Source organism: Astatotilapia calliptera, chromosome 17, assembly GCF_964374335.1.
Source record: "Astatotilapia calliptera chromosome 17, fAstCal68.1, whole genome shotgun sequence".
Classification (NCBI taxonomy): Eukaryota; Metazoa; Chordata; class Actinopteri; order Cichliformes; family Cichlidae; genus Astatotilapia; species Astatotilapia calliptera.
Window position 1 is genome coordinate 948,018 of NC_137438.1, and position 25,068 is coordinate 973,085.

General features: G+C 45.6%; 2 protein-coding genes, 1 long non-coding RNA gene and 1 other non-coding gene across 8 annotated transcripts; 2 read left to right on the forward strand and 2 right to left on the reverse strand.

Annotated features, from left to right (window-relative positions):
• Positions 1–1,462: 1,462 nt before the first annotated feature.
• On the reverse strand, positions 1,463–6,564 carry ankrd16 (ankyrin repeat domain 16). The gene is made up of 7 exons (XM_026147298.2): positions 6,064–6,564; positions 5,025–5,245; positions 4,907–4,949; positions 4,438–4,546; positions 4,165–4,326; positions 3,003–3,081; positions 1,463–1,684 (listed from the first exon to the last, which is right to left on the reverse strand). The coding sequence occupies exons 1-7, from the start codon at positions 6,399–6,401 to the stop codon at positions 1,521–1,523; spliced, it is 1,116 nt and encodes a 371-aa protein (XP_026003083.2). The 5' UTR covers positions 6,402–6,564; the 3' UTR covers positions 1,463–1,520.
• On the reverse strand, positions 5,848–5,935 carry trnay-gua (transfer RNA tyrosine (anticodon GUA)). Its single transcript is given in 2 exon segments — positions 5,848–5,883; positions 5,899–5,935. It is a non-coding gene; the product is annotated as a tRNA-Tyr (tRNA).
• A 569-nt stretch (positions 6,565–7,133) lies between the features above and the next one.
• On the forward strand, positions 7,134–19,122 carry glt8d2 (glycosyltransferase 8 domain containing 2). 5 transcript variants are annotated; one of them, XM_080291750.1, is made up of 10 exons: positions 7,134–7,272; positions 9,406–9,449; positions 10,912–11,004; positions 11,145–11,346; positions 11,472–11,589; positions 11,669–11,753; positions 12,129–12,241; positions 12,388–12,554; positions 18,550–18,662; positions 18,743–19,122. In XM_080291750.1, the coding sequence occupies exons 2-10, from the start codon at positions 9,431–9,433 to the stop codon at positions 18,919–18,921; spliced, it is 1,089 nt and encodes a 362-aa protein (XP_080147876.1). In that variant the 5' UTR covers positions 7,134–7,272; positions 9,406–9,430; the 3' UTR covers positions 18,922–19,122. The 5 variants fall into 5 exon arrangements, with proteins under 5 accessions (XP_080147876.1, XP_026003088.2, XP_026003086.2 ...); XM_026147301.2 differs by having other exon boundaries at positions 7,141–7,272; positions 9,360–9,449; XM_026147303.2 differs by lacking the exon at positions 9,406–9,449.
• Positions 19,123–20,974: 1,852 nt separating this feature from the next.
• Positions 20,975–22,265, forward strand: LOC145421424 (uncharacterized). The gene is made up of 2 exons (XR_013902789.1): positions 20,975–21,071; positions 21,534–22,265. It is a non-coding gene; the product is annotated as an uncharacterized LOC145421424 (long non-coding RNA).
• The last annotated feature ends 2,803 nt before the right edge of the window (positions 22,266–25,068 follow it).

Here is a 25,068-nt window from a genome sequence, read left to right on the forward strand (position 1 = left end):
CCAAAAGCTTTGTCGCCTTTTGTTTTCAGCCTCGTGTGTTGGACAGCAAGCAAGCCCTGGTCACATGACCTCAGGGACCTGCTGGGAATGTATGGATGTAAAAGTTCACTTATATATGTTGGTGCTTGTCCATGCAGAGCCCTGAAAGTCAAGGTCAAAACCTTAAACCCCATGCAGCAGACTGTGACAGCACTGAGCAGCTCCTTCAGTGGGAGACTGCGGCACCCACGGTGTGGGACGGAGAGATTTCGCAGGTCTTTCCTCCCCACTGCTGTCAGACTCCATAATAAAGACTTTAACTGATCAAGCACACACATCCACACATGTGCAATAACACTAAGTGCAATAATCCTTTCTGTCATCGTTGTATTTTTACTCAGTTGTATATAGTATTTGTATTCTATTTTTATCTTATTGTATATTTATTTTATTTTATTCTACTGTATATAGTATTTTATTTTATTCTATTCTGTACAGCTGTGTACTGTATTTATTCTTATTGTATTCTAATTTTTGCCTCATAACTTTTGCACTGTCCACTTCCTGCTGTGACAAAACAAATTTCCCACGTGTGGGACTAATAAAGGTTATCTTATCTTATCTTATCTTATCTTATCTTATCTTATCTTAAAGTGGATTCTGAATTTAACGGGGAGCCAGTGCAGCTGAATCAGCAGGGGTGTGACATGGGAAAACTTGGAGGACTTGGTCAGAAGCTTAAAGTACAATAAGGATAACATATTTCTGGTCCACTGAGTTAGGCTTTATTATAGTCCCGTTTTCCATGTTTCTACACCAGTAGTTAATAGTAGCTGTAATTTGAGCCGGTGTTTTGTCTTGTAATCATAGGGTTCTAGCAGGAGTGCATCCATTGGTTTTATGCCTTACTTGTCAATTATAGCAATTGATTGCCAATTATTACAGACATTTGACACACGTACTGTGTCATTTCATTCGCTTGTGTGAAGCTGAACAAAAAAACTACAGCAAACAAACGCTGTGGCTTCATTTTCTTTGTGATAGTTTCCATCACAGTCTCAAAAATGTACAGAAACTTTTAGTGAATTGGAACTTTGCCTATTGAGCATAGCGTGGGCAATATGCTCAACTGCTGCAACAACATATATGCATGACACACCTGTTTGGCAAACAGAAAAGTCCCAAGTCCTACATCGGTGTGTGGGCTGCTTTGAGCTCATATAGATAGTCACCAAGACCAACATATTTTTAAGTAGAAACAACAGGCAGCCAAGCAGATTGTCAAACAGTATCAAATGTAGTGGCCGACAATGAAAGCTGCATTTTTGTGTTGTGTCGCCACGAGCTGTCCTGGCAGGATGCAGAGTTTATCAGGTAAAGTGAGATTACTGTTAGCATGATCATGTCTAAACCTGCGTCTTTTAGCAAACACAGTTTTTATTGTAATCCACACAATCTGTGCAAAATAACTTGAATCACACTATTAGGCTTCAGCTTTTCTTTATTTCAATAAATTAAGAACTCAATGTTTCAAGGATTGATTAGGGTCTGTGTGCCAGGTCACGTTCAAACACTTGCACTACGTGGGGTTTCCTGGCCAGCTGCCTGGCGGTTGTGCCGGACGCATCCTCAGAATCTTTGAGGCCGAGCTGCAGGAGCGTCCTGGCTGCGTCTGCGTGCTGCCCAATGCACGCCATGTGAAGAGCTGGGAGAAGAGAAACAGCAGTAAAAAACTGCTTCCTGTAACAACTGAGTTTTGGTGGTGACATTATCACCATATGACAATGAAAAGACAAACTAACTCTGTTCCTGTTTCCAAATCTGTTTCATTCACTGTGCCGACATATTTCCTGTAAATGAGTTTTATGAGAGCCAACAGACGACTCTCCCATTTCAGAAGCTTGGTGCTGTTTCTGTAACGCTGAAGATGTTACAGGTCACTATGGAGCACTGCGCTGATGAGTCTCTGCAGGTTCATTTTTCAGACTGAATGAATGCAAACGAGGGACGTGCACAGGTGTATGCAAAACACAGGAACAGATCTTTCTTTGTTTGATGTTAGTGACAAAAAGAGAAGTAAAGCCGTCACAGACGTTCACCCAATATTAACTGTGCAGCTTTCACGTTATTTCAAAGAGTCCAACCAAAGCTTAATGAAGCCTGTAAACTAAAAATGGTGGATTTTTTATGTTGGTTCACTTGCTGCAGCGGTGCATGGCGTGGAAAATGATGCTGCATCCCTATAACCTGCTCCAGTGCAAGATGTGTATGAGATAAGAAATCAGTAGGTACGAGATTACCGCCTACTGACCAATCAGTTCTCTGGAATATAGCACCATCATTCCTGGAACAGAACTCCGTGCACGGACAGTAGGACGGTCTAAGGCTTCTTAAAGTCTTCCCTGATGAGCATCGATAAGAATCGTGGAATAAAATTACTCAGAAAAACAAAGCATTAATCTAAACATTCATTTCTGTCTGAATGACAGAGCTGCGACTCTGAGCCTTTATTCCTCACGACATCAAACAGGCAAAACCTTATTAATAAAGTGGAGCGACATGTCAAAGCTCACACACTCACACTGCTGCTTTCAGCTTGTATTGTGTTTAAACTGCTCATATGTTTCTATTATTTTCATTTGAAAGCAGCTGCCTGTGGACCTGTCTCTGTTTGCCATATGCTGCAAACATCGCCTCCTCCATGAAAACTTCACTCATCACCAGACTGACAAACGCAGTGTTCACGTAACCAGCTGACGTCCATCACTGTGTACCAAGTATCCTGACTGTTAGTGTGCGTGAAGCCAGAAAAGGTCACGTGTTATTTCCCCTCGTCACATGATCCGTATTATGTTTTCAACTGGCTGAACAAAAGCAGTATTTCAGCTGCAGAACACACGGCACACTGGACACTTCATGGATGGCATTGTTTGTTAGATAATCACAGATAATAATTATCTCTGATTAAGCTGCATGGTCAGAGAAAATAACTTTACATAAAGGCACTGAGAAGGTCATCCTACCAGTCCTCCCCTTCTTGTCCCGGGCATGAGGATCCGCTCCCAGCTCCACCAGTGTGTTTATAGTGGACGTGTGGCCCTCCTGAAAGAGATGCATGTCAGTGCGACTCGGAGAAGGATCTGTAGCCCGTGCTTTGCCTCGAGGCTTTTGTTCTTGTTATGTTCGGTATGTGAGTCTTGTATCAGCAGTCTGAGAAAACTGTTCATTCACTCTTCATGGCTACAATCACAGACGACATAAAACAGCCTCCAGTAATTCTTGTAATGAAGAGCACTTTTCTATCAGTAAGCACTGCTTTAGCTGCTGTTAGCTGCTGTTAGCTGCTGTTAGCTAACATTAAATATCAGTGAATCAAACATTGTTGGACACTTAGCAAATGACCTCTCATACAATGTGTAAATGTAATCAAACTGTTTATCAGAGAGAAAGTGGGATTTTTTTCACCCACGTCTAACATTAGCTTATCACCAGCTGTTGTTGTTTAGCCAGCTCATCTGGACTGCATCAGTGAAACTACACCATAAAGGGGTCAAACTACAGGAAAAGTGCTGTTAGTTCATTGTGAAGACTGTCCTGTAATTATAAAATATGACATTTTTGTCAGTTCACTTTTGTAAAAGTTTGAACTGACTGCAGTAACGTTTTTCCACAGTTTTCCCACACAGTGGAAAAACGTTATTTAATTCGTACAGCGTGACCGTCAGGCGTGGGGATGGGTCTTTATCAAAAGCTGGAAAACGAATGAAAATACAGTAAAAATAGATGCACTTCTGCACTTTTCCCAAAGCTGTGCAGGGGGCCGGATTAGAGTGTTTGCCGGGCCGATTCCGGCTCTCGGGCCACATGTTTGACACAAAGGTTTGGAAAGATAAATGTAATATTCCTGAAGGATGAAACTATTCCTCCTTCAAACCAGCAACCCGTGAATTTCAGCGTCACGCCTCGACATCCACCGCTCCACCAGCTGAGCCATGACGAGGCTCTGCTGTTAGTAAATATTAACCACTCCACACAACAACACAGCAAAATACCTGAAACTTCTCAAGTCATCCCATCTTGGTCCCTTTCCTTACATTCCTACGCTTATTTATTTATCTTTCCCAACCATTCCGAAGCTTCCCACCAGACTGCTGAAGGAGACCAGAGGGAAATCCCTGCTCTGACCTTGGCAGCGTAATGCAGGGCGGTGAGCTGGATGCTGGTCGCCCTCTGGTTCACCTCGACATTCAAGTCCTTCACCAGAAACCGCAGAGCCTCATCCTGGCCTGTGACGGCTACCTGGTGCACTGGCTGAGCCCCGAGTATGTCAGCAGCTGCTGCAGATGCCTGTGGCGCACACACACACACACACACACACACACACACAGGTCAGGTGGAGACACTACATATAACTACGTCAGTGCAGAAACATTACTGCAGGGGACTGCTTTCCTCCACCTGGTGCTCGTCTAAAAGAAGCCTGGCCACAGAGATGTGTCCATTCCTGATGGCGTCCATGAAAGGCGTGACTCCACAGCTGTCAGTGCTGTCAGGCATGTAGCCACATCTGGAAAAACACCAGTAAATGTAAGGATCAGTCAGACAAAGTTATCCGTGAGCTGCGAATCAGCATCAAGCAGGTGGAGCTACATTTGTGCCAAAAGAAGTCGCAGAAATTTAAGAGTGCAGAAATTTTCAGTGTCATAAAAAACAACTTAAATTTTATAACATCTATCTAACCTTTGACTTCTGCGTCACATTTAAATACATTTTTATACTGTGAATTTGTCATTTTAGGGCATTTTGAGTTGACATGGGCTATATATGTAAGAACTGCTGACAACTAAAGTCAGACAGCATCCAGAGTTGACTGGATTTGGCGTTAAATATGCAGCAGAATTAGTCTCCATGTAAAATTTCAACATACCTGTCCAGCAAGACCTTAACCACCTCCTCACATCCATGCATTGCTGGATGAACAGAGAAAGTGTAAGTTATATGATTTCCCCTCACGTCACATCTCCACATACTGTAAGTACAGACACCTGCGGTGTGTAGTGGCGTCCTGCGTGTCCTGCTCTCCGTCCTCCAGACGTCTGGTGCAACAAGGAGCAGGTGCTGTATGACCACAGGGTCTCCCTCTCTGCAGGCGATGTGGAAGGAGTTCCAGCCGTCCTTGTTTCTCAGTGCGGGGTCGGCACCGTGGCAAAGCAGCTCCTGGATCACGTCCAGGTTCCTCCGAGTGCACGCCATCATCAGCGGAGTCCTGAGAGCAGAGACACAAATCTCCTCTGACAAACAAACTTACTGCAATTGGTGGATATATTCGTACACTCTATGTAGAAGATCTGTCCCGTACTTACTGATAGAGCCACTAGGGGGCGTGGATAACCAGGCGAAATATGGAGTGAAGTTGGAAAGATAATGTGCTGCTGCTGTCCTACTGACCTGTTTTTATTTGTTTCCTGCGCTACAATCATGGAACATATTATACAGCGTGTAATATCTTCACATTTTAAGAGTAGCTTATGAAAAAAATAATATTACAATTTCTTTCATGTTAATTTTAAACGACCGTACTGAATACACCCCAAACGGAGCACACAGATACAGTCTGAGCACTGTAGAACAGTCAGTGTTTAACAGGGCTGGACTGTAAAGCCTGAATTTGAAATAATGTACATTTAATTGTAATAACGTATTGTATTGTCAGCTATTTTTACCAATAAGCCCCTTCGATTTCCAACTAGAAACACAAATTTATTGAAGTATATTAAAGAAAAGTAAAGCCGCTCCTTCAGGTATATTTAGCTAATATTACGCCATTTGTTTATAGTTGTACTGTTCTGTCGAGTTAAAAAAGGTAACTCCTTCGAGCCGGATTCGAACCAGCGACCTAAGGATGTCAGCATTCAGCCTCTACAGTCCTCCGCTCTACCAACTGAGCTATCGAAGGGCGGTAACCCCTCCCACTGCGAAGCCAGCTTTAAAGTGAACCCGGGAAAGATGGCGCTTACTTCTTCCTCCTTCCTTTTGGAGTAGGGTTACAGTAATGTAGTAACACGTTAACAGGTTCTTTCTCACCAGTCAGCCTTCTTCAGACTGTCCACTTTGGCGCCTTCTTGGAGCAGGTAGCTAACACAGTCCTTGTGGCTCATGGAGGCTGCTTCGTGTAGCGGCTTCTTATAGTCGTTGTTGTACACCTCTACATCCAAGCCAACCCTCTTTATCAGGTACTTTACAATGTCCAGGTGTCCATGCCTTGCGGCGTAGTGCAGCAAGGTGTCTCCCGACTTGCCGAAGTGTTTGCCACTGACAGTTTGCGCCGCAGTCGAGCCGCCTAATGTTATGTGTTTCTCCAGCGCGGCCAACTGTCCGTCCTGAGTGAGCTTCACTAGCAGCTTCGAAGTGTTTTCATCCATGCTGGGTGGAAGTTAAATGCTGGAGCAGAAACTGGCCTACGGGCCAAAATAAGAACAGTTACTCTGAAGTGTTGAAGAACACACGCTGGCCTGTTTACCAGCGCGATTCCTGGTTGAGCTGCTTAAAATCACGTGGCCAACCATGACCTAACCCTGTACCTCTGAAACCAACATAAAGCACGCAAGTGTTTGGTTTTTTACGTACTTATAGCTTGATCAAAATTCTAAATATTATTATGAGCACTAATAGATTTTTTTTTTTGCAATTTAAGATTAAAATGACCTGAATTATACAGTGTGTACATATTGCTACAATTTGATGAGAAACCTTTTATACAACAGTCAAAACAAGGTTAGAGCCGTCACTTGGATTAGGAAAGAAAGAGCATCATTGCCCTTATAGGAGGGCGTGGCCATGTGGATTGTGGGAGATGTAGTTGTTGTAGCAACGTGATATGGCTCTCTAAACTTTAGAGAGTTCACGTTGCAAATCACTTTGCTCTTTACATTAAAGACAATTTTGGTCGTTTAGACTCTAAATTGTCTTTAATGTAGTTAAATAATAAAGAAAATTTAGGTTAATAAATGATTACTGGAATAATGTTAACACATCTCATGAGGGTAATATCACAGACTTTCTTTTTCTCTCTGACAAAATACCAAAAGTGGATCAGATATTGCCGTCACTGGTCTTCTAAACGAGATAATCCAGCATCTGGCTAACAAGAAGAAGACCAACAAGACGAGTCACATCTGGAGGAAAAGGTGGGGGGAGAGAAAAGCGGGTGAGTCTCAGTCCTCAGAGGTTTTACAACACGGACCATCAGCTCCACGAATGGGACTAGCTGTAACCTCCACGCTGTTCTTGCTGGTGAGTGTGTTTCAGACATTTGACTTTGTACTGCACTTAAAAACAAAAGATGGCTGTCGTATCAAAGCAGCACTGACACACCTTCATGCTTTGCCATCTAAAGGAGCTTTTATTCCTCTTTTTTGTTCTACAGATAGTTTTATGTCTGTTATGGTTGCATGATGTTGTAATGTGTAAGGGTTTAAGTAAACCATAGAGCTTTTTGTCATTTTACACTAACGTGCTCTGCTTAAAGATTTCCATCTAAGCTTTTAACTTCAGCTCTCAGCGCTCGGTGAAAGCGTCTGTTTCAGTTACTTCTCTACATTAATGGCTCTTTGTGGACAGAGGACAAACACAAACTGTTTTCAGAGTGATGGTTTCTGCACTGCACCATCACAGATTCACACACCGTGAGGACTTTGTGCTGATGGTGAAAAAGTGGTTTTCTAAATCTAAGTATAATATCACGCACTTGTTAAACTATTGGTATAAACTGACACTGACAATGTGAAACTGCACTGAGATGCATTAAGAGGACATATTACATACAAGAATACTAAAGTGTAACTTCTGTAAATGATGAGTTGTTCAAATGCAGCCCAGCTGTTGGGCAGCTCTGCTCTTCCCAGCTAAAGCTAAGCAGTTCCAGATGTTTCTGAATTCTCTGAAGAGCAGCAAATAAACCAGAAACAAATGCAGGACACAAACTGCAAGTCCTGTTGTATTTCAGCTGACAGCAGCTCTGGTGAAAGGCTGCAGAGTAGGCGTCATTATGAGCTAATCAAGCTGCCATCCTCTCTGGGCAGATTTTACATTTTAAACTTAAAGCATAATTAATGGGGTGTTGGTAAGAATCCCTTATTTGTCTCATGAAAGGGGAGACTTCACCCCTCCGTTCACTGTGTGAGCATTTGTTGTATTTGTATAAAGGTTTGAGAGGCTGGTAGGCAAACACATGCCCCGATGCAGCCGGCACCAGAAAGGAAGGAAATACTTTGGACTCAGCCACGTGTCAGCCCTTGTCTCACTGAATCTGTGTCTGGTCACATCACTCTGCTTCATGCAAAGGTCTTTTTGTGTTACTTTTCACTGTAGCTTTTGTTCGAGCTTAGAAACAAACCTACTGGCTTAGGAATGATCGTGTACGTCACACTTCAGAGATACGAGCTTCCTTCCTGCTAGTGTTACGATTCCACTGTTATCATTCCTAATCCCAGTGTGATAGGATCCCCGACACCACACCGTGACAGAGCCTCCCCGTGTTTTACACATGCCTCTGGACACGCACTGCTGTACCTCTCCCCTAACCTCTTCCATACATACGGACAACAATTTGAATTGAGGCCGTTTCTAACGAGACTTTGACAAATGGTAGATGGATGGGCCGAAGCCCCAGATCCAGCCCTCAGGTCAGGCGTTTGCTGGATTTTACCCATGCTCTTCATTTGCTTCAAATAGTTTTTTAGGCCTGCCATTCATTTGTCGTCCACGTGTACACAGCATATGTCAGCTCTTTGGGAATCAGCTTGTTTATGTAAAATACTGCTCTATGCTTTTGGGCATTTTTTTGCAGATTCAACTAAAGAAATGGGAAAAGCTGTATGTTTTATGACAGGATGCCTTTTTTACACTTTAATAGTAAGTGTTGAGTGACTGGTCAAACAAAAGAAATATCCCTCCCAGTATGGTCAGGTACTGTCCTCAAAATGACTAAAAAGCAGCCAAAGACTGATGAGGAGTGCAGTGATGTTTAGAGGGAGGGCGAGATCGGATGCTGCGCTGCGGTGACTCCTAACGCGAGCAGCTGAGAGAGGAACACGTAAGGACTGATTGTTCTGCACAGACGGCCTCTCTGCTTTGTGTTCGTAGGGTTACAGCTGTACTCTGTCAGACTACCTCAGATTATTCACAGCTGTAGAAGACGCTGCTTCTAAACAGCAGTCATCAGGTTGTTTGACAGTAACACTCCCTGCACTGCAAACATATGAGAGCTGTCATCTTTAGAAATAAAAACACATTTCAGGGCTGTTAGCTGTGTTGGCAGGTTTCAGGGCTCCCCTCCCTGAGGGGCCAAATTACAAAATATTTCATCTTTTGCTCCTCAGAAGTGGCTTCATAGCTCTCTCCTTCTCTGTTCTGGTGTGTGTGCAGATGTCCCTGGAAGCAAATAGAAAACATGGCTCTCCTGAGAAAAAGTAAGTGTAACCAAAGTGTGATGCAAATGGATAAAGACTGATTCATGTCGTCCAGCAGTATTAGCTGACATGTAGCTGAGAAGTAACGTTAGCAGATTGTGTTGTCTGCATGTGCTTTGCATTCACGTCCACTGTGCATCCACTGGACAGCTGTTGCCAGTAAAGGTCCCCTTATTTTTCCCCAGGAAGAGGAAGCAGCCATGCACATGCACCAAATATCTATGGAATGGGATAGACAGCAGGCTGTAACGACTTATTCCTGAACTGCATGCGGTTGTTAAAAAGTAAAAGCTGCATGTGTGCAAATTTCAGTAACTCCAGTGTTTTTCACGCTGTTTTCTTTCTACAGAAAAGGCACATTTTCCACTTTACTCGCCTTCAGGAAATCCACCTTCTACTAGCCAAACCTTTAACACTTAACTCGACTGGTAACTGGATTCTCTCATACTGTGAGAGCAATCCTTAAGTGCTTTCACTAATCCGTGGTTCTAGGTAACGAGTCAGGATGCTGTGCAGACTCCACTTAGCACTAGCTACAGTACCCGGACGGCTGCACAAAAACCAAAGTACGCTTGTGTTTGCAGACCCTCCTTCCTCTCTGGTGTGTCTCACAGCTGGAGGAAATACACAAAGCATTTTGAAAATGGACATGTTTTACTTTTTATAGTAACAGCTGATAATCACTTAATTATTTATGGGATGATTTATTCTCTGTCTTTGCTGTGCGACTGAGAATCACTGTACCATTGCTAGCATAAAGGTAGCCGTTACCTGCCTATTGTTGCAGCCAGCGTCTCTGTGAAGTCTTTTTTCTTTCTTTGGTTTAAAGCTTTCAGTCGCTTTAAGCCAACCTGAGCTAATGAACAGCAGACTGTTGTCTGGCTCAGCCATAAAGAGCCTCATTTTTATTTTTTATTATTCTTACTTGTACTTTGCTTTGACTGTGTTGGTGGAGGCTCAATCTGATGTCGCCGTGCTGATGTTCCTGGATCAACAAACTGATGTCGGTCCTGGTTCAACATCGATCACACTGTAGTGATGGAAACACTGTCACATCACTCAGCCCTAACCACAATCACATCCTGACCCTGACCTGTTTCCCTGAGTGGACAGCTATGATGTCACAACGGTGTGATTGGTCAGATCCAATGTTGATCCTGGACATCACCAACATGAGGATATCAGTTGATGGAGAGGAATAGAGAGGATCAGAGGGAGTTTCTGTCTCTGCTGATGTAGAGCGAGCATGTGATAGCGTGTCAAAGGAGGACATGTGAGGATGGTGCAGGATGTGCATGAGACACAGTGATGATGGGCAAGCTGACAGATGAGGTCAGGCACAAGTCTGTGGTTTATGATGTTCCTTCTAAACGTAGACAGCTCTTGTTGTTTTACGGCATCAATCTGCTTTGAGACAAACTTCTTTAGTTTTGCACTCAAACACTGAGCGATCGCGTTTCAGTCAATCGGATCCTGCTGGTGCTGCTGGTGCTGATGGTGTGCCTCCTCCTGCGCAGTACACTGCTCAGAGCCTCCACTCGGCCAAGACTCTCAGGTGCGTCAGCGTTGGTCTTCACTACTTAATCTGAGAAATACTCACTAATGTTCCAAATGTGAAATATGTTACTCTCCTTAAGTGAAAAGGATCCCACTGAAATTGAGCATAAACCAGTCTAAACTCCTGATTCCTGACAGAGAACAGGAAAAGCCCCAAGAATGCAGGACAAGTTTCTCAGGAACACGCTGCAGAAGCGCATGATGTCGTGCCCGTCGTCATCTGTGCATCAGAGGAGCGCATGGGTGCCTCCATGGCAACCATCAACAGCATCATCAGCAACACAGACGCCAGTGTTTTCTTCTACGTTGTTACTCTTCGTGATGCTGTCAAACTCACGAGGTGCATCTTTGAACTACAAAAATATGAACCGCACTTTGTTCCAAATATGGAGATCAGTGGTTTTCTCCCAGTATTGTTGCCCAAAGTGAGTATTTCTCACCTAATCTTCCTTTTGTGTCACGTAGGAGGTACATAGAGAAGACAAAACTCAAAGGCATCCGCTACAAGATAGTGGAATTTAACCCGATGGTCCTTGTTGGAAAGGTGAAGCCAGATTCATCTCGACCCGATCTCTTACATCCCGTGAGTGCTGCATCCGTGCCATCAGCCAAACCAAGCACAGAGTTCCTGTCTCAAAGAAATAAAAAACTTTGTTTTGCAGCTCAACTTTGTGCGGTTTTACCTCCCTCTGCTCGACATCCTCCACTCGAGGGTTATATACTTAGATGATGACATCATCGTGCAGGGTACGCATGTCTACAGTCAGTCTAATAAAAGGATTCCATATTAAACCGAATGATTCAATAAGTGTTTAAATGATCTGTACACACATGTGTAATCTTCTACATTAGACACAACTGTGCTACCGAGGAGCGTCACACAGAGTTACTAAACGGCTGAATTCAGAGGTAGACCCTGACATGACCCAGTGAAGTCAAAGGAGCCCTTTATTGGCTCCTAGAGAACGAACTAAACCCAGAAGATCTCTAAATAAATACATCATCATTTGCCTTTACTCGGGTTCTGTTTGTTAATTATTAAAATGAGTTTTAGGATCTGAAGCATGAAAGTGTGACGAGTATCAGGATGGGGACAAATACAGCAGTCTGGTTGTGTTTCAGGTGACATCAGGGATCTGTTTAATATCAAGCTGAAGCCAGGACACGCGGCTGCTTTTGCCACAGACTGCGACCTTCCCTCCACACACGAGACGGTGCGCAGCATCGGGATGCAGGTGGATTTTTACGGCTTCTGTTATGATGTTAGACTTTTATGCCTCGTGTAAATCTCACATTAAAGAGGTTTTATTTGACATAGTAACATGTGGGAGGGATTCAGTCATTATTATTTGGTATTCTCTCCTCTGAGCTCGTCCCCTAGACAACCTACATGGGCTTCCTGGACTACAGGAAACAGGAAGTGAAAGACCTGGGCATCAACCCCAGCGACTGCTCTTTCAACCCTGGAGTCTTTGTGGCAGATATGAACGAGTGGAAGAAGCAGAAGGTCACCAAAGAGCTGGAGAAGTGGATGGAGGAGAATTTCAGGTAAACTCCTTAAACTAGTGTCATTTCCTAAATGTTACCAATATGAACAGTAGATTTGGTTTATGAAACTTTGATCTTATTTTACCTTGAAAGAGAGGTCAAAGGTCAAGCGCTACATATTTTAGATCTCTATACGGTACTGTCTATACGTCGACAATGCACAGCAAACCTGTAAGGATCACAGTTGTAAGTTATAAAGGCTTTGTGTCAGCTTTCAACCAATAAAACTTTATTAAGTTGACCCCGAAGAGCCACACGTCACTCCCTACATGACCTACCTGTCGTTACATCTGTCAGCTTACTAAAAGTGTGTTTGTGGATTTAAACCTTTTATTGCAGATGTTCCTACAGTTTTGCATATGAAGGCCAGTGTCTGGCATTTAGAGTGAAGCAGCTGTGATGGCGAGCGATATCCCACAGATATACTGTAAAAAGCCATTGAACCACTCGTAACTACAGTTAGCTAACTAGCCTCTGTATGTTGCAGCAGTGCTGTGGTTTGGGGTGAGATACGTACACAGAGCTGTTCCCTTTCAGTCAGTTCACTCGGTACAACACACAAGTACGGGATATCACGCCCTCGCGTGCCCTGGCTGAAGAAACCTTTATTCACATGTGATGACACGCGCACGCCCCGCCTGCACATATAGCCGCTGTCATCACAGTCGTCCCTCAGTTCTTACGCTCTTCACCTCGCGGAGAACACCTCTGCTGAGTTGGACTGCCCCTGTTGGTGTTAGCTAGGGCCGCCACAAACGATTATTTTGATAGTCGACTAATCAGATCATCATCCATTGGACGTACAGCGTACAGCTTATTGCACCAGCAGCATCTGCTCTTATATAACTATCATTAGCTTACAGCTTTAAGTGTTTAAGGTCTGTGCTAACTAAAAATAAAGACAAGATGATAGTTTATTAAATTTTAATGAAATCTGCAGATTGTTTCGGTGAAGTTTAATAAACTCCTTGCTATCTAAAATATAACAGGACACCGGAGTAAATTCTCCAGAGTCTCACACTTCTGATAATCAGCTGTCTGCTTGACGTTTATTCAGCTGTGTAAAAACTTTAATCTCAGCCAAACTGATTTACTCAGGAACAAATAAAATACTGAAAAAAGCCAAACAATAACATTGTTAAGTTATCTAAGTGACTTATATATCATGTTTAACCTGAGTAGCCAAAGACGGCGGTGGGTTTGAAAATGATTTGCCGGGAGTCCGGTGTTCTCACGGCTCTAGTTAGCCTTGCCCCCGGCTCGCTAACGAGCTAGTGGGTAACAGACGTCTCCAAAAACGTCGGAGCGCTTTTGAAAATATGTGGTGTCCTGATAAACTGAGCAGATATTTGAGGTTTACACAGCTACATTCTCACCTGAAAATATGTTAAACGTTTATTTTGTGACCCAGAAAGAATAATAAGAGTAAAGTTAAAATCCGGCGTGCAGCTCGGATCTCAGCTGACCCTTCTCACCCTGGACACAGTCTGTTTGACCTGCTGCCCTCAGACAGGAGGCTCCGGTCCATTCGCACCAGAACCTCTCGCCATAAGAACAGTTTCTTCCCCTCTGCTGTTGGACACATGAACAATAACCACATGACTGTACCCGCCACTAACACATGACCCTACGCTGTGTCACTGCATCATTCTATGTTTGGCACTGATCACCACCTGCACTCATGTATATATCTTTCCACGTAGCACTTTTAATTCTTATCCCTACTTTTATTTTTTCATGTCTATTTAAGTGGTATTTATGACAGCATGTTTGCACTGAAGCACCGCAGCAATTTCCTAATGTTGTAAACCTGCTCAACATTTGGCAATAAACCCCATTCTGATTCTGATTCTGATTCTAAAACTAACTAGCTGCCGCCATTGTTGGAAACTGAGCTGGGCCGCGCTATGAATTCTGGGATAGGTTGGGCCACGAAGTATACACCCCACCCATCCTTCAAATCTGGGGAAATGAAGGGTCCATTTGTCGGAGTCTTTGAATTTGGACAGTCTTTGTCGTGTCGCTGTAACATAATCGGCCTACTAATGCGGGTACAGGAGGATTCCTGCGTCTTTTGTGATCTCTTGTGATCTTACAAAGCTTCAAACGACGCGTCGACTTTTAAATTAGTCGTCGACGATTAGTCGACGTAATCGTGACTAGTCGACTAATCGTGGCAGCCCTAGTGTTAGTCTCCACCGTGCAGTTGGTGCGTAGGCTGCCCGCGGAGTGCTAATTTCAAGTTTTCCTGTGCAGCGTTTTGCTTTGCGTTTTTGAACTTTGGACTCCAAACCTAAGCGAGCAAAGCACAAATCTTCTGTTCGCCCCTGTCCTCAGGGATGTGGTTTCTCTTTGCACGACAGCGACCAGCACAATGCCTGCCCCGTCTGCCTGGGGATCGGCCACGCTAGGAGAGCATTGATGGAGCCCGAAGCCTGTGCGTTTTGTCGCCAGCTCCGGCGCTCGACCCTGGAAAGACGGGTGACGTTTGTGGAAAAAGTGCTGGGACGCTCCGCTGTCCCACCGCATGACCCTCTCCTTTCAGAGTCTGGAGCCCCGGCTTCGTCCGAGTCCGAGGACAAGGATTATCCGGTCGATGTCCCCGCAATTAGCTGGGCTGACCACATGGAATATGTTGACGGGTTAGTTGATGACGAGCCGGAACCATGCAGGAGCGCTGACGGACTTCTCTTTCCTCCCTGTTTCGCCGTGCTGCTGAGAAGCTGCAGGTGGACTGGCCCTCTCCTCCGCCAGCTCAGAGGCTGTCGCGGCTCGCGGGTTTTTTCCTCCCACCGGAGCCCGCAACAGCCAAAAACTGCCTTCCCATGTTCCCAGACTTTCTCTGCGAGCTAACAGCATCATAGGACAAACCTCTGTCTACCCGCGTCACTGTGCCCGGCTATGGACAGTACATGGAATTGGACTTAGCTAACCCACCCCCTATGAAGAAGAAGATTTATCGGGCTCAGGCCGGCACTGCTCACGCCATGAGCTCCGTCACCATGCTCCAGACGTACCGGGCGATGTGCCTGGTGGAGCTCGGATCGCTGGTTCCTGATGACAGCCCGCTGGCACCTCTTCTTAACGAGGTCAGAGTCACCACAGATCACATCCTCTGTACCTAGTGCTGCTGTTCGGGCTGTCGCTCGCTCCTCGCACCTTTGCAAAATGTGCCGAGGCAGCGCTAGCGCCCCTCAGAAAGAGAGGCATCTTAGCCTACCTGGACGACTGGGCTCTCGTAGCTTGCTCCAGAGAGCAGGCGGAGACACAGCTGTCGCTGGTTCTGTCACACATTCAGACACTGGGGTTCTCTGTGAACGTTCAAAAGAGCTCGCTAATCCTGAGTCAGCAGATTTCTTTCCTCGGTTTGGAAATATGCTCGCTTTCCAGCCGCGCACGTTTGTCGGAGCACAGAGTGGCCGCGTTTCATCGCTGCCTCGCTCAGTTTCAGCTGGGACGCAGACTGCGTTTCCAGACCATATTAAGCTTGTTGGGCACGATGGCATCTATGATCGCCATAGTGCCGCTTGGACTGTTAAAAATGAGAGCGTTTCAACGCTGGACTCTCTCTCACCGTTTGTGTGCATCGCGTCAGCTCCGGAGGAGGCTGCAGGTAACCACGTCTTGCATGCTAGCTCTCCGTCCTTGGAGGGAGCCCGGGCTGCTGCATCAGGGCTCTCGGATTGGGAGGGTTTTGTTTCACAAGGTGGTGTCCACAGATGCTTCCCTAAGAGGGTGGGGAGCGCTGTGTGAGTGTGCATCAGTGAGAGGGATCTGGTCCGCACTTAGAGCTGTTAGCAGTGTTCTTAGCTCTAAAGCATTTCCGTCCAGTCCTGGAGGCCAGCATGTCTTAGTCAGGACGGACAATTCAACAGTGGTGTCTTACATAAACAGGCAGGGAGGAACACGCTCTCCTCCCCTGTTGAAGCTGTCTCGCTCTCTGCTGTTATGGTGTTCATTTTCTGTATCTAAGAGCCACCCATGCCCCAGGCCACCTGAACCTGGGGCCGGACCTTCTCTCCAGGGGGTCCTCTGGTGAGAGAATGGAGGTTGCACCCTTTAATAGTGACTCAGATCTGGGATCTATTTGGCAAGAGGCAAGGGGCAAATAGTGGTTCATCCGTGCCCGGATCTGTGGCGCCTTCATGCTTACCTGCTGAGAGGTTAAACTTGATTGCTAAGGGTTTGCCACCTAGTGTGATAGCGACAATTCAGAGCGCTAGGGCCTCATCTACTAGAGGCTTGTGCGCTTACAAATGGCGAGCCTTCGAGCAATGGTGCCAGGACCGCCACACTCTCCCATTTCAGTGTTTTGACATTCCCGCAGGAGCTGCTGGATAAGGGCCTTTCATTTTCAACAATTAAGGTTTATTCAGCAGCTATATCTGCTTGTCATATTGGCTTTGACGAGGTGACACCAGGTGCACATCCCCTCGCCATACGTTTTCTGAAAGGAGTTTGCCGGCTGAGGCCCGTGCTTAAGTCCAGTGTCCCTGCTTGGGACTTGTCTTTGGTGCTGGAGGACCTTTGTAGCCCCCCGTTTGAACCCTCTGAGTCTGTGGATATGAAATTTCTTTCATATAAGACTGCATTACTTCTCGCTTTGGCTTCAGCAAAGCGAGTGGGTGACCTTCATGCGCTCTCTGTGCATCCCTCCTGCACACAGTTCTCTCCTGATGGTCTCAAGGTCGTATTGCGTCCAAATGCTGCCTATTTTCCCAAGATCATGCCTGCGTCTTATAGCTCAGTGGAGTTTGAGTTGCTGAGCTTTTGCTCCCCTCCTTTTGCATCTGAGGAGCAGAGGAGGATGCATTCTCTTTGTCCAGTGCGTGTGCTACGCACCTACATTGAGCGCACTCAGAATGTGCGTTTACGTGACCAGCTGTTTGTCTGCTTCGCTAATCCAAATAGAGGTAGAGCTCTGTCCAAGCAGAGGCTGTCCCACTGGATTATAGAAGCTATCTCACTGGCGTACGGCACCGGTGGTCTTGCTTTGCCCCAGGGGGTGAGAGCTCATTCCACCAGGGGGATGGCAACCTCATGGGCTCTTTTTAAAGGGGTGCCTGTAGCTGATATTTGTGCGGCAGCTAGTTGGGCATCACCGCACACTTTTGTGCGGTTTTATCGGTTGGACGTTACAGGCCCTTCGGTGGCTCATGCTGTCCTTTCTGCTGGGTCTACCACTCACTAAGGATGTGGTGGTCCGATTCCGGTTCGGTGGCTGCTCTGCGGGGCGTGTATATATGTCCCATACTTATGTGTTGTACCGAGTGAATCGACTGAAAGGGAACGAATAGTTATGTCTATAACTTCTGTTCCCTGAAGGAGAGGAACGAGGTACAACACAAGGTGGCCCCACTGAGCAGTTTGGCTCGGTGAAGAGCGGCTATCGAACTGATGACTGTGATGACAGCGGCTATATGTGCCGGCGGGGCCGTGCGCGTGTCATCACACGCCATCTGCCTTAAAGGCGTGAATAAAGGTTTCTTCAGCCAGGACACGCGAGGGCGTGATATCCCGTACTTATGTGTTGTACCTCGTTCCTCTCCGGCTCCCAAAATTCTTCCCTACTTCATCCCAATTACAGAGTTATTTCAGATGCGGTTGGCATGTCTGAATTATGCACAGAGTCCTTTTGCATGCGTGCTGTGACCGGCCAAAGCAACACTAAAAGAGTCGTCTCCTGAAGAGCCGGGGTGTGTCAGGAAACTGTGATTATCGTCTAGAGTTTTATCTTTTTATCTTTGTTTATGTGGTTTTCATTTGTTCATGTATTGTTTGTTATCAGTCACTTTTTCATTGATTAGGTTTAAGCACTAAAAAGTACTTTCCCCCACGAGCGTATTGATCCCATCAGCAGATGGGTGACGTAAACTGTTTTGTTCGGAGCCCTGCAGAGGTAGCTGATGGAGGCTCACTGGTGTATAACAAAAAAATCTCTTTCTTTTGTTTACACTGGCCACTGCATCTGATTTTAAACCCTTCTCACCAACAGACAAAACATATACAGCAGTGCCATGGCAGGGGGCGTGGCAACCCCACCCATGCTAATCGTGTTTCATGACAAATACACGATACTGGACCCTCTGTGGCACGTCAGGCACCTGGGTAAGATTGCTCTCCACACACAGCTGGAATATTAGTGCCACCGTCAGCTCAGTTTCCAAAAAGCTTCGCTGTGTGTCCAGGCTGGAGTCCGGATGTCCATTACCCAGAGAACTTCCTCCAGGAGGCGCACCTGCTGCACTGGAATGGCCCGTTCAAACCCTGGAATTACCCTGCTGTGCATTTAGATCGCTGGGAGAAGTGGTTCATCCCAGACCCCTCTGGAAGGTTCTCTTTGGAACGTCCTGACGACGACAGCTGAGGTCCGTGGCTGCGGCACCAAGGAGCCGGTCAGAGGGTCACGTGACACACGCTTACAGTGACGGGGCGAAGGAGTAAATCCATGAATGTAACACTGAAACAGCGAGACACCAAACTGACCAATCTAAAGAACATAAGAGACTGAATGCTGTTGTGTGTTTGTGAAACGTGTCGCATTATAAAAACTGTATTTCAAACCTAACATTTAAGATTGTTTCTTATCTTTATATGTTTTCCATACTGCTTCATATATCTGTCATCGCTATCCTTAAGCTAACAATACAACTGTATAGTTTTCTACCCAGGATATATTACTGATTTCATTTAGTGTGCAGCTCCAGACAGTGATGGGCTGAGAGGCCCCAGGAGCCCTGAGGACTGTGAAAAGCTGGTTCAAATATAACGTCGTCTCGCGTGGCAGAGCCTGCGTCCGCTCTGTAACGACAGGCTGCGGTGGGCTCTTTTGCGCCCCCAGCAGGTCAGACAGTGCACATTTCATGTGAACTTGAACAGGCACACTCGTTGTTCCCAGACATGAAGCCAGTGACTCTGTTCATGCCTCTTTTCTCTCTCATCTGTGAGGCTGACCTTTCTGAGCGAACAGTCGTTACATTCATGCTTCCTCACACAGAACACGGCGGTCATTTAACTTGTGCTGTCAGATTTTCAATCGAACCAAACATCTACTAAGTCAATCACCATTTAGGTTTCCTTTTCTTAATTAGCCTTTTATAAAAGTGGCTCAGTGCAGATATAAATATATAACCTGCAATTTGTTAAAACCAGTCTTGCCAGGCACACTGGGTAGTTCATATGATGGCAACGGTAAAATGCGTGTTTGAAACTGCGACAAAGTTCACAGCAAGAAGTGGATGTAAGTAGAAGTCACAGTGGATTTCTGGGATGAGCACTTTCTATTGTTGTTATTACTCTTTAGTTTCATGTTGCACTCACTGCTTGGCTTGTTCAGCCCCACAAACTTCACGCGTGAGCAGAAGGCAGCCTGAAGTTTTCAGATTTGTGCCTTTCACAACATGAGCTCCCGTTACTGGTTCCAGCCACCAGAGGGCGTGATGCTCCTGGTAGTCTGTACTCGATGTGAAGCAGCGACTGTCACTGCTGCAGTTGACTGTTGGTAAGAGACACATGATTCCTCCTGAGCACAAAATAAAAAACAAACACACACCTGACCACCTCATTCTATTTAAATGAGTTTATTCTATTTACACAGCACCAGGTCACAACATCAGTCGCCTCAAGGTGCTTTATATTGTAAGGTAGACGCTTTGGCGACAGTGGGAAGGAAAAACTCCCTTTTAACTGGACTGGTCTCATAACTCAGACGCCCTCTACAGGAAAGGGCAGAGCAGGCTGCTGTGGAGACTCAGGTCGTTTGGAGTGGAGGGCCCACTCCTGAAGACCTTCTATGACTCTGTGGTGGCTTCTGCCATCTTTTATGTCGTGGTCTGCTGGGGCGGCAGCATCTCTACCGGGGACAGGATGAGACTGAACAGGCTGATCCGAAGGGCCAGCTCTGTTCTAGGATGCCCTCTGGACCCAGTGGAGGTGGTGAGTGACAGGAGAACGGCGGCTAAGCTGTCATCCCTGTTGGACAACATCTCCCACCCCATGCAGCAGACTGTGACAGCACTGAGCAGCTCCTTCAGTGGGAGACTGCGGCACCCACGGTGTGGGACGGAGAGATTTCACAGGTCTTTCCTCCCCACTGCTGTCAGACTCCACAACAAAGACTTTAACTGATCAAACTCATCCACACATGTGCAATAAGACTAAGTGCAATAATCCTTTCTGACAAAGTTGTATTTTTACTCAGTTGCATACAGCATTTGTATTCTATTTTTATCCTGCTGTATATTTTTTTCTATTCTGTACAGTTGTGTTCTCTAATGTTTGCTATGTAACTTTGCACTGTCACTTTCTGCTGTTTCTGCTGATCTTATCTCATAAACCTCCGGCAGAGCCAGGCTCAGGGAGGGGCGGGGCCATCTGTCGGGACCTGCTGAGAAATTCACTGTTATGTTCTCTGTCCTTGAGCTGTCCGCCCTCACACACGTGGTCACTTTCCCCTAAAAATTGTTTAATCTGGTTCTCTTTATCTACTTGTAGGATCTGTGCAGGATCCACTGATGTGTAAGTTTCCAACTTTTCCTTCGGTGTTAAGCTTTGTCTGGTTTGTGTGTCCATTTATTTTTGTGTCCTCGCTGCAGCTCTGTCCGACTGCATCGTATAAGAAAAGCAGCAGACGTGGACGCTTCAGGTCAGTACAGGCTTCACTTTGTAATGTCAGGGTGAGAATAGAAGAGCTGGATCACCTCTGACAGGATTCTCTGTAAAGAAGTGCAGAGACTTTGAGTACAGCCAGTGAGCAAAGCCAGAGAAGTCAGTGTATCTGAACCAGAAATCAAAGAGAAATCAAGAACAGGGAGTACGCTCCCAAGGACAGTGTCAGAAAAACGCCTAACGCATCCTTTTTCTGCCCACGTCTCTTCTCATCTGTGTTGCAGTTTCCAGGCTTTTATTTCTCCATTTCCCTACTTTAAATGTCTGCTTGTTTATTGCTGATATTGTAATAACACATGCTTTTGTTCATAGACATAAGAGCAGCTTCCTGTCTGCAGTGTCTGTGCTCCATCTGTCTGGATGTGTTCACCGTTCACCAGACGCAGCTTCTGAACAACTACGGCACATTGCACGGCGACGCTCGTGTCCCTGTTTTTCACATTAAACTGCACTTTTATTTCTGCTGCTCACGTTATGCAAACCGCTGCAGGAGGAATAGACTGACAGCTTCATCTAAGATCTGGAAAAACTCCAGTTCCTCCAAAGTTTCCCGTTCCCGAAGTCTGTTCCATCCACCGAACACTGGACCGAGGGCAAAGTTGAGCCGTTATGTGGCGGCAGAAAGAGAACTGTTGATAAGCTGCAGGAGACGCTCAGAAATGTACGAGCTGTGCAGTAACTGTGAAGTGAAGAGGGCCTAGAAGTATGCAGTGGATGTGACTCTTGGTCCTGACACAGCAAATATCTATCTCATCCTTTCTGATAATGGGATGCAAGTCAGCCCTGGAACAGTCAAACAGAACCTTCCAGACACCCAAAGAGATTTTCTGTTGTTGAGTTTGAGGAAAGCAGCCAGATTTAGTTTGAGGTTCAGGGCAGGAAGACTGGATCTTAGCCCAAAGACCGTGAACAGGAAGCAGGCAGTGAATAGCTGTACGTTTGGCCTCACGCGGTGGCTGTTTGTGGACCCTGAATCGGAGCTTTTATAATATAGATGGGCCGTATGATAAAGTGTTACACAGAACGAATAAAGTATGAACTGAATCTCCTTCCTGTTTTCCTTTGGAAATAAGTCTGTGAAACTCTTTTAGTAGTGAACTAAACCACAGAGTAACATCCCCAAACTGCCAATACTCAGTGTAGATGACCTCACCGATGTCATGCAATACAAGTCATAAAATAGGATCAGACGTACAGTCACATCGATCCTTTTATTTTCGACTGTGGAGCTACGTATTCCTTTCTTCAGGTATTCACAAGCGTGATTATATTGGGAATCATTTGTTTAATCGTTTCACAGCTGACTGAGATTTTTTCACCTGTGTTTGAATTGGTGTCTAAAATTAAATATTTGTTTGTTACATTTTTCTGCTCATGATTAAGATGAAGTGAACTCGAGAGCCGAACTCACGTCATATTGACTCTTTCCTTTTGCTAAAGCATATAGTTAGGGCTGGGTAGTTACACTGCAGTAGGTGTAGGCTGCCGGGGATTCCCATGATGCACTGGTGTTTCTGCTTCACTCACTATGTATTAACAGACCTCTCTGCATTGAATCATATCTGTTATTAACCTCTGTATCTCTTCCACAGCATGTCTTTATCCTGTCTTCCTTCTCTCACCCCAACCAATCACAGCAGATGGCCCCGCCCCTCCCTGAGCCTGGTTCTGCTGGAGGTTCCTTCCTGTTAAAAGGGAGTTTTTCCTTCCCACTGTCGCCAAAGTGCTTGCTCATAGGGGGTCATGTGATTGTTCTACCTTACAATATAAGGCGCCTTGAGGCATCTGTTGTTGTGAGTTGGTGCTATATAAATAAAATTAAACTGAACTGAAGTTTATCAGAGATAACTGTGGAATAGAGGGGAGATAATCCGGGGATTTCTCTTGCTTTTGATTAAAGAAAAGTAGTAGACGAGTCAGTCTCGTCTGCTTCTTAGTTTTTGTGAGTTTAAGAAATTCTTTCTCTCTGACATCAGAGATTATGGTCTTAACTACCAGTCCAGGACTTATGATAGTGTTTGCTCTTTCTAAACGACTGGCATGAGAACTAAATCTAATAATCAAAGATGCTAAATTGTGCGTGGCTGATGCTATTACTACAGTAGGTTGTGCGTTTTGGGATACTCCTAGTTCATGCTCATTAGCTGTAGGAGTGGATGTTCGCTGTTATTATGTGTATAATTCCAGGAATGACGTTATTCAAGTTTTCCTTCAAAGTCAAACAGGTTTGAACAATATAACAATGTCGTGTCAAGGTCACAGATACTGTTTGTGTGCGTCTGTAGGCTGGGTGTACGTGCTGGAAAGAAGACAGGGACTTTGAAGGATCCCTCCCCTGCACACCTCCTGCACTGGTTCAGTGGTTTTTCTGGACGTTGGGAGCTTGCACCGAATACGTCAGAGGTGGGGGTGTGTGCTGTTGACGTCATCGGGGCATCAGAGTTCAAGTTCAGGTTGTTGTGGAGTTGTTTTAGTCACGTGTGTGCTCAGCATCCCAAGGACATCTGAACTGGAGCTGTTTAATGAAAACGTGAAAAAACCACGATGCAAACATGTCACGGAAGCACTTTCTTCAGGTTTATGAACGGATTCCTTTCTTTTCCAAGCTCAACACACTTACCTCTTTATCACAGAGATATTTCTAAAGCCTGTTCAGTGCCAGACCCTTATCTCAGACACATTTCAACAACCAAAACATAGCTCTTGATATGTGTGTGAAACTGAAACTCCCTGCTGCCATTGTGTAATAGTGCAGACCTATTCAAAGTTATAACCTGACAGTGGCTGCACGGTGGCTCTGTGTCCTTTACTGCAGAGAGGCACTCTCCCCAGCACCCAGCTCAACAGCTGATCACTGCCCAATGATGTCAGACACACTGAGAGTGATTCTATCATTAGGGGTGTCTGTCCTCACCAGCTGACTCGTCGTCTAGCTCTCTGTGCTCTGTCCTGTGTGTGTGTGTGTTCTGGTTTTGGTGCATTTCTGTAATTTTGCACCTGCTCCTGACGTCCTTGTTGTGGCCTCTTCTTCAGGGAGTGGCAGATCTTCAGGCCTCACTGGATTGCTTTTGGGCAACAGTTAGTGTTCCTCGCCTTGAGTACATGTGTCCATTTAGAGAGAGATACTTGCCTGTGTTTTCCTTGTGCTCAGGTTTGCCTGGAGAATTCCCTGTCATGAGCAGTCTTTGTTTGGATTGACAGAGTCTGGAAACTGTCTGGAAAATGTGCAAAGCCATAGTGGAGTTCTGGTGATTTTAAAACTGTATGCAGTGTACTTTGACTTGCAGCCCTGTGTGTGAATCCTACCTGTGTTTAGACAGAGCGATCCATCCAAGAAGCTGGACGCAGCGGGCTTGGGTCCTGTTAGTCCCGCCCTCACTAGGCTAGGTTTTCTAATGCAGTGCTTGTTGGCTTTAGGTCAGCAAAGTCAGACATATTCAGACTGTCAACAGAAAACTGTTGCAAAGAAGAGCATTAAGGTGGGGAGAAGCAGTTTAACCCAAATCTTTCCTTTGAGGAGTTTAAAAACAAATCCAGATGCAGCAGCTCACAGGTTGCTCTCCCTCAAACACGGTAAGTGGAATATGTCAGATTCTCTAGAATTCTGGACAATGAGCGAAGAGACAGACTGCGAGGAGAAAATCTCTACGCAGCCTTTTTGCAGCCGTAATGATGGACTGAAAGGAGAACCAGCTACCAACACTCCTCAGTCACCCTTGGCTCATCTTCCACAACCCAAAATATTGACTGCAGAACAAATAGCATCTCAGATTAGAGCTAAACTGCCATTATTCTTTAAAACACCTCCCGTAGAACCCACCACCACTGCCAAGTCACCTGAACCGCG

Coding starts and splice junctions, on each gene's coding strand:
- ankrd16 (XM_026147298.2), bottom strand. CDS start 6,401: ATGGATGAAAACACTTCGAAGCTGCTAGTGAAGCTCACTCAGGACGGA. Junction 3,082..4,164: donor CCCTGCATTACGCTGCCAAG/GTCAGAGCAGGG, acceptor CATCTCTTTCAG/GAGGGCCACACGTCCACTAT. Junction 1,685..3,002: donor GGACAAGAAGGGGAGGACTG/GTAGGATGACCT, acceptor CTCTTCTCCCAG/CTCTTCACATGGCGTGCATT.
- glt8d2 (XM_080291750.1), top strand. Junction 11,005..11,144: donor CACTCGGCCAAGACTCTCAG/GTGCGTCAGCGT, acceptor GATTCCTGACAG/AGAACAGGAAAAGCCCCAAG. Junction 12,242..12,387: donor TGCGCAGCATCGGGATGCAG/GTGGATTTTTAC, acceptor CTCGTCCCCTAG/ACAACCTACATGGGCTTCCT.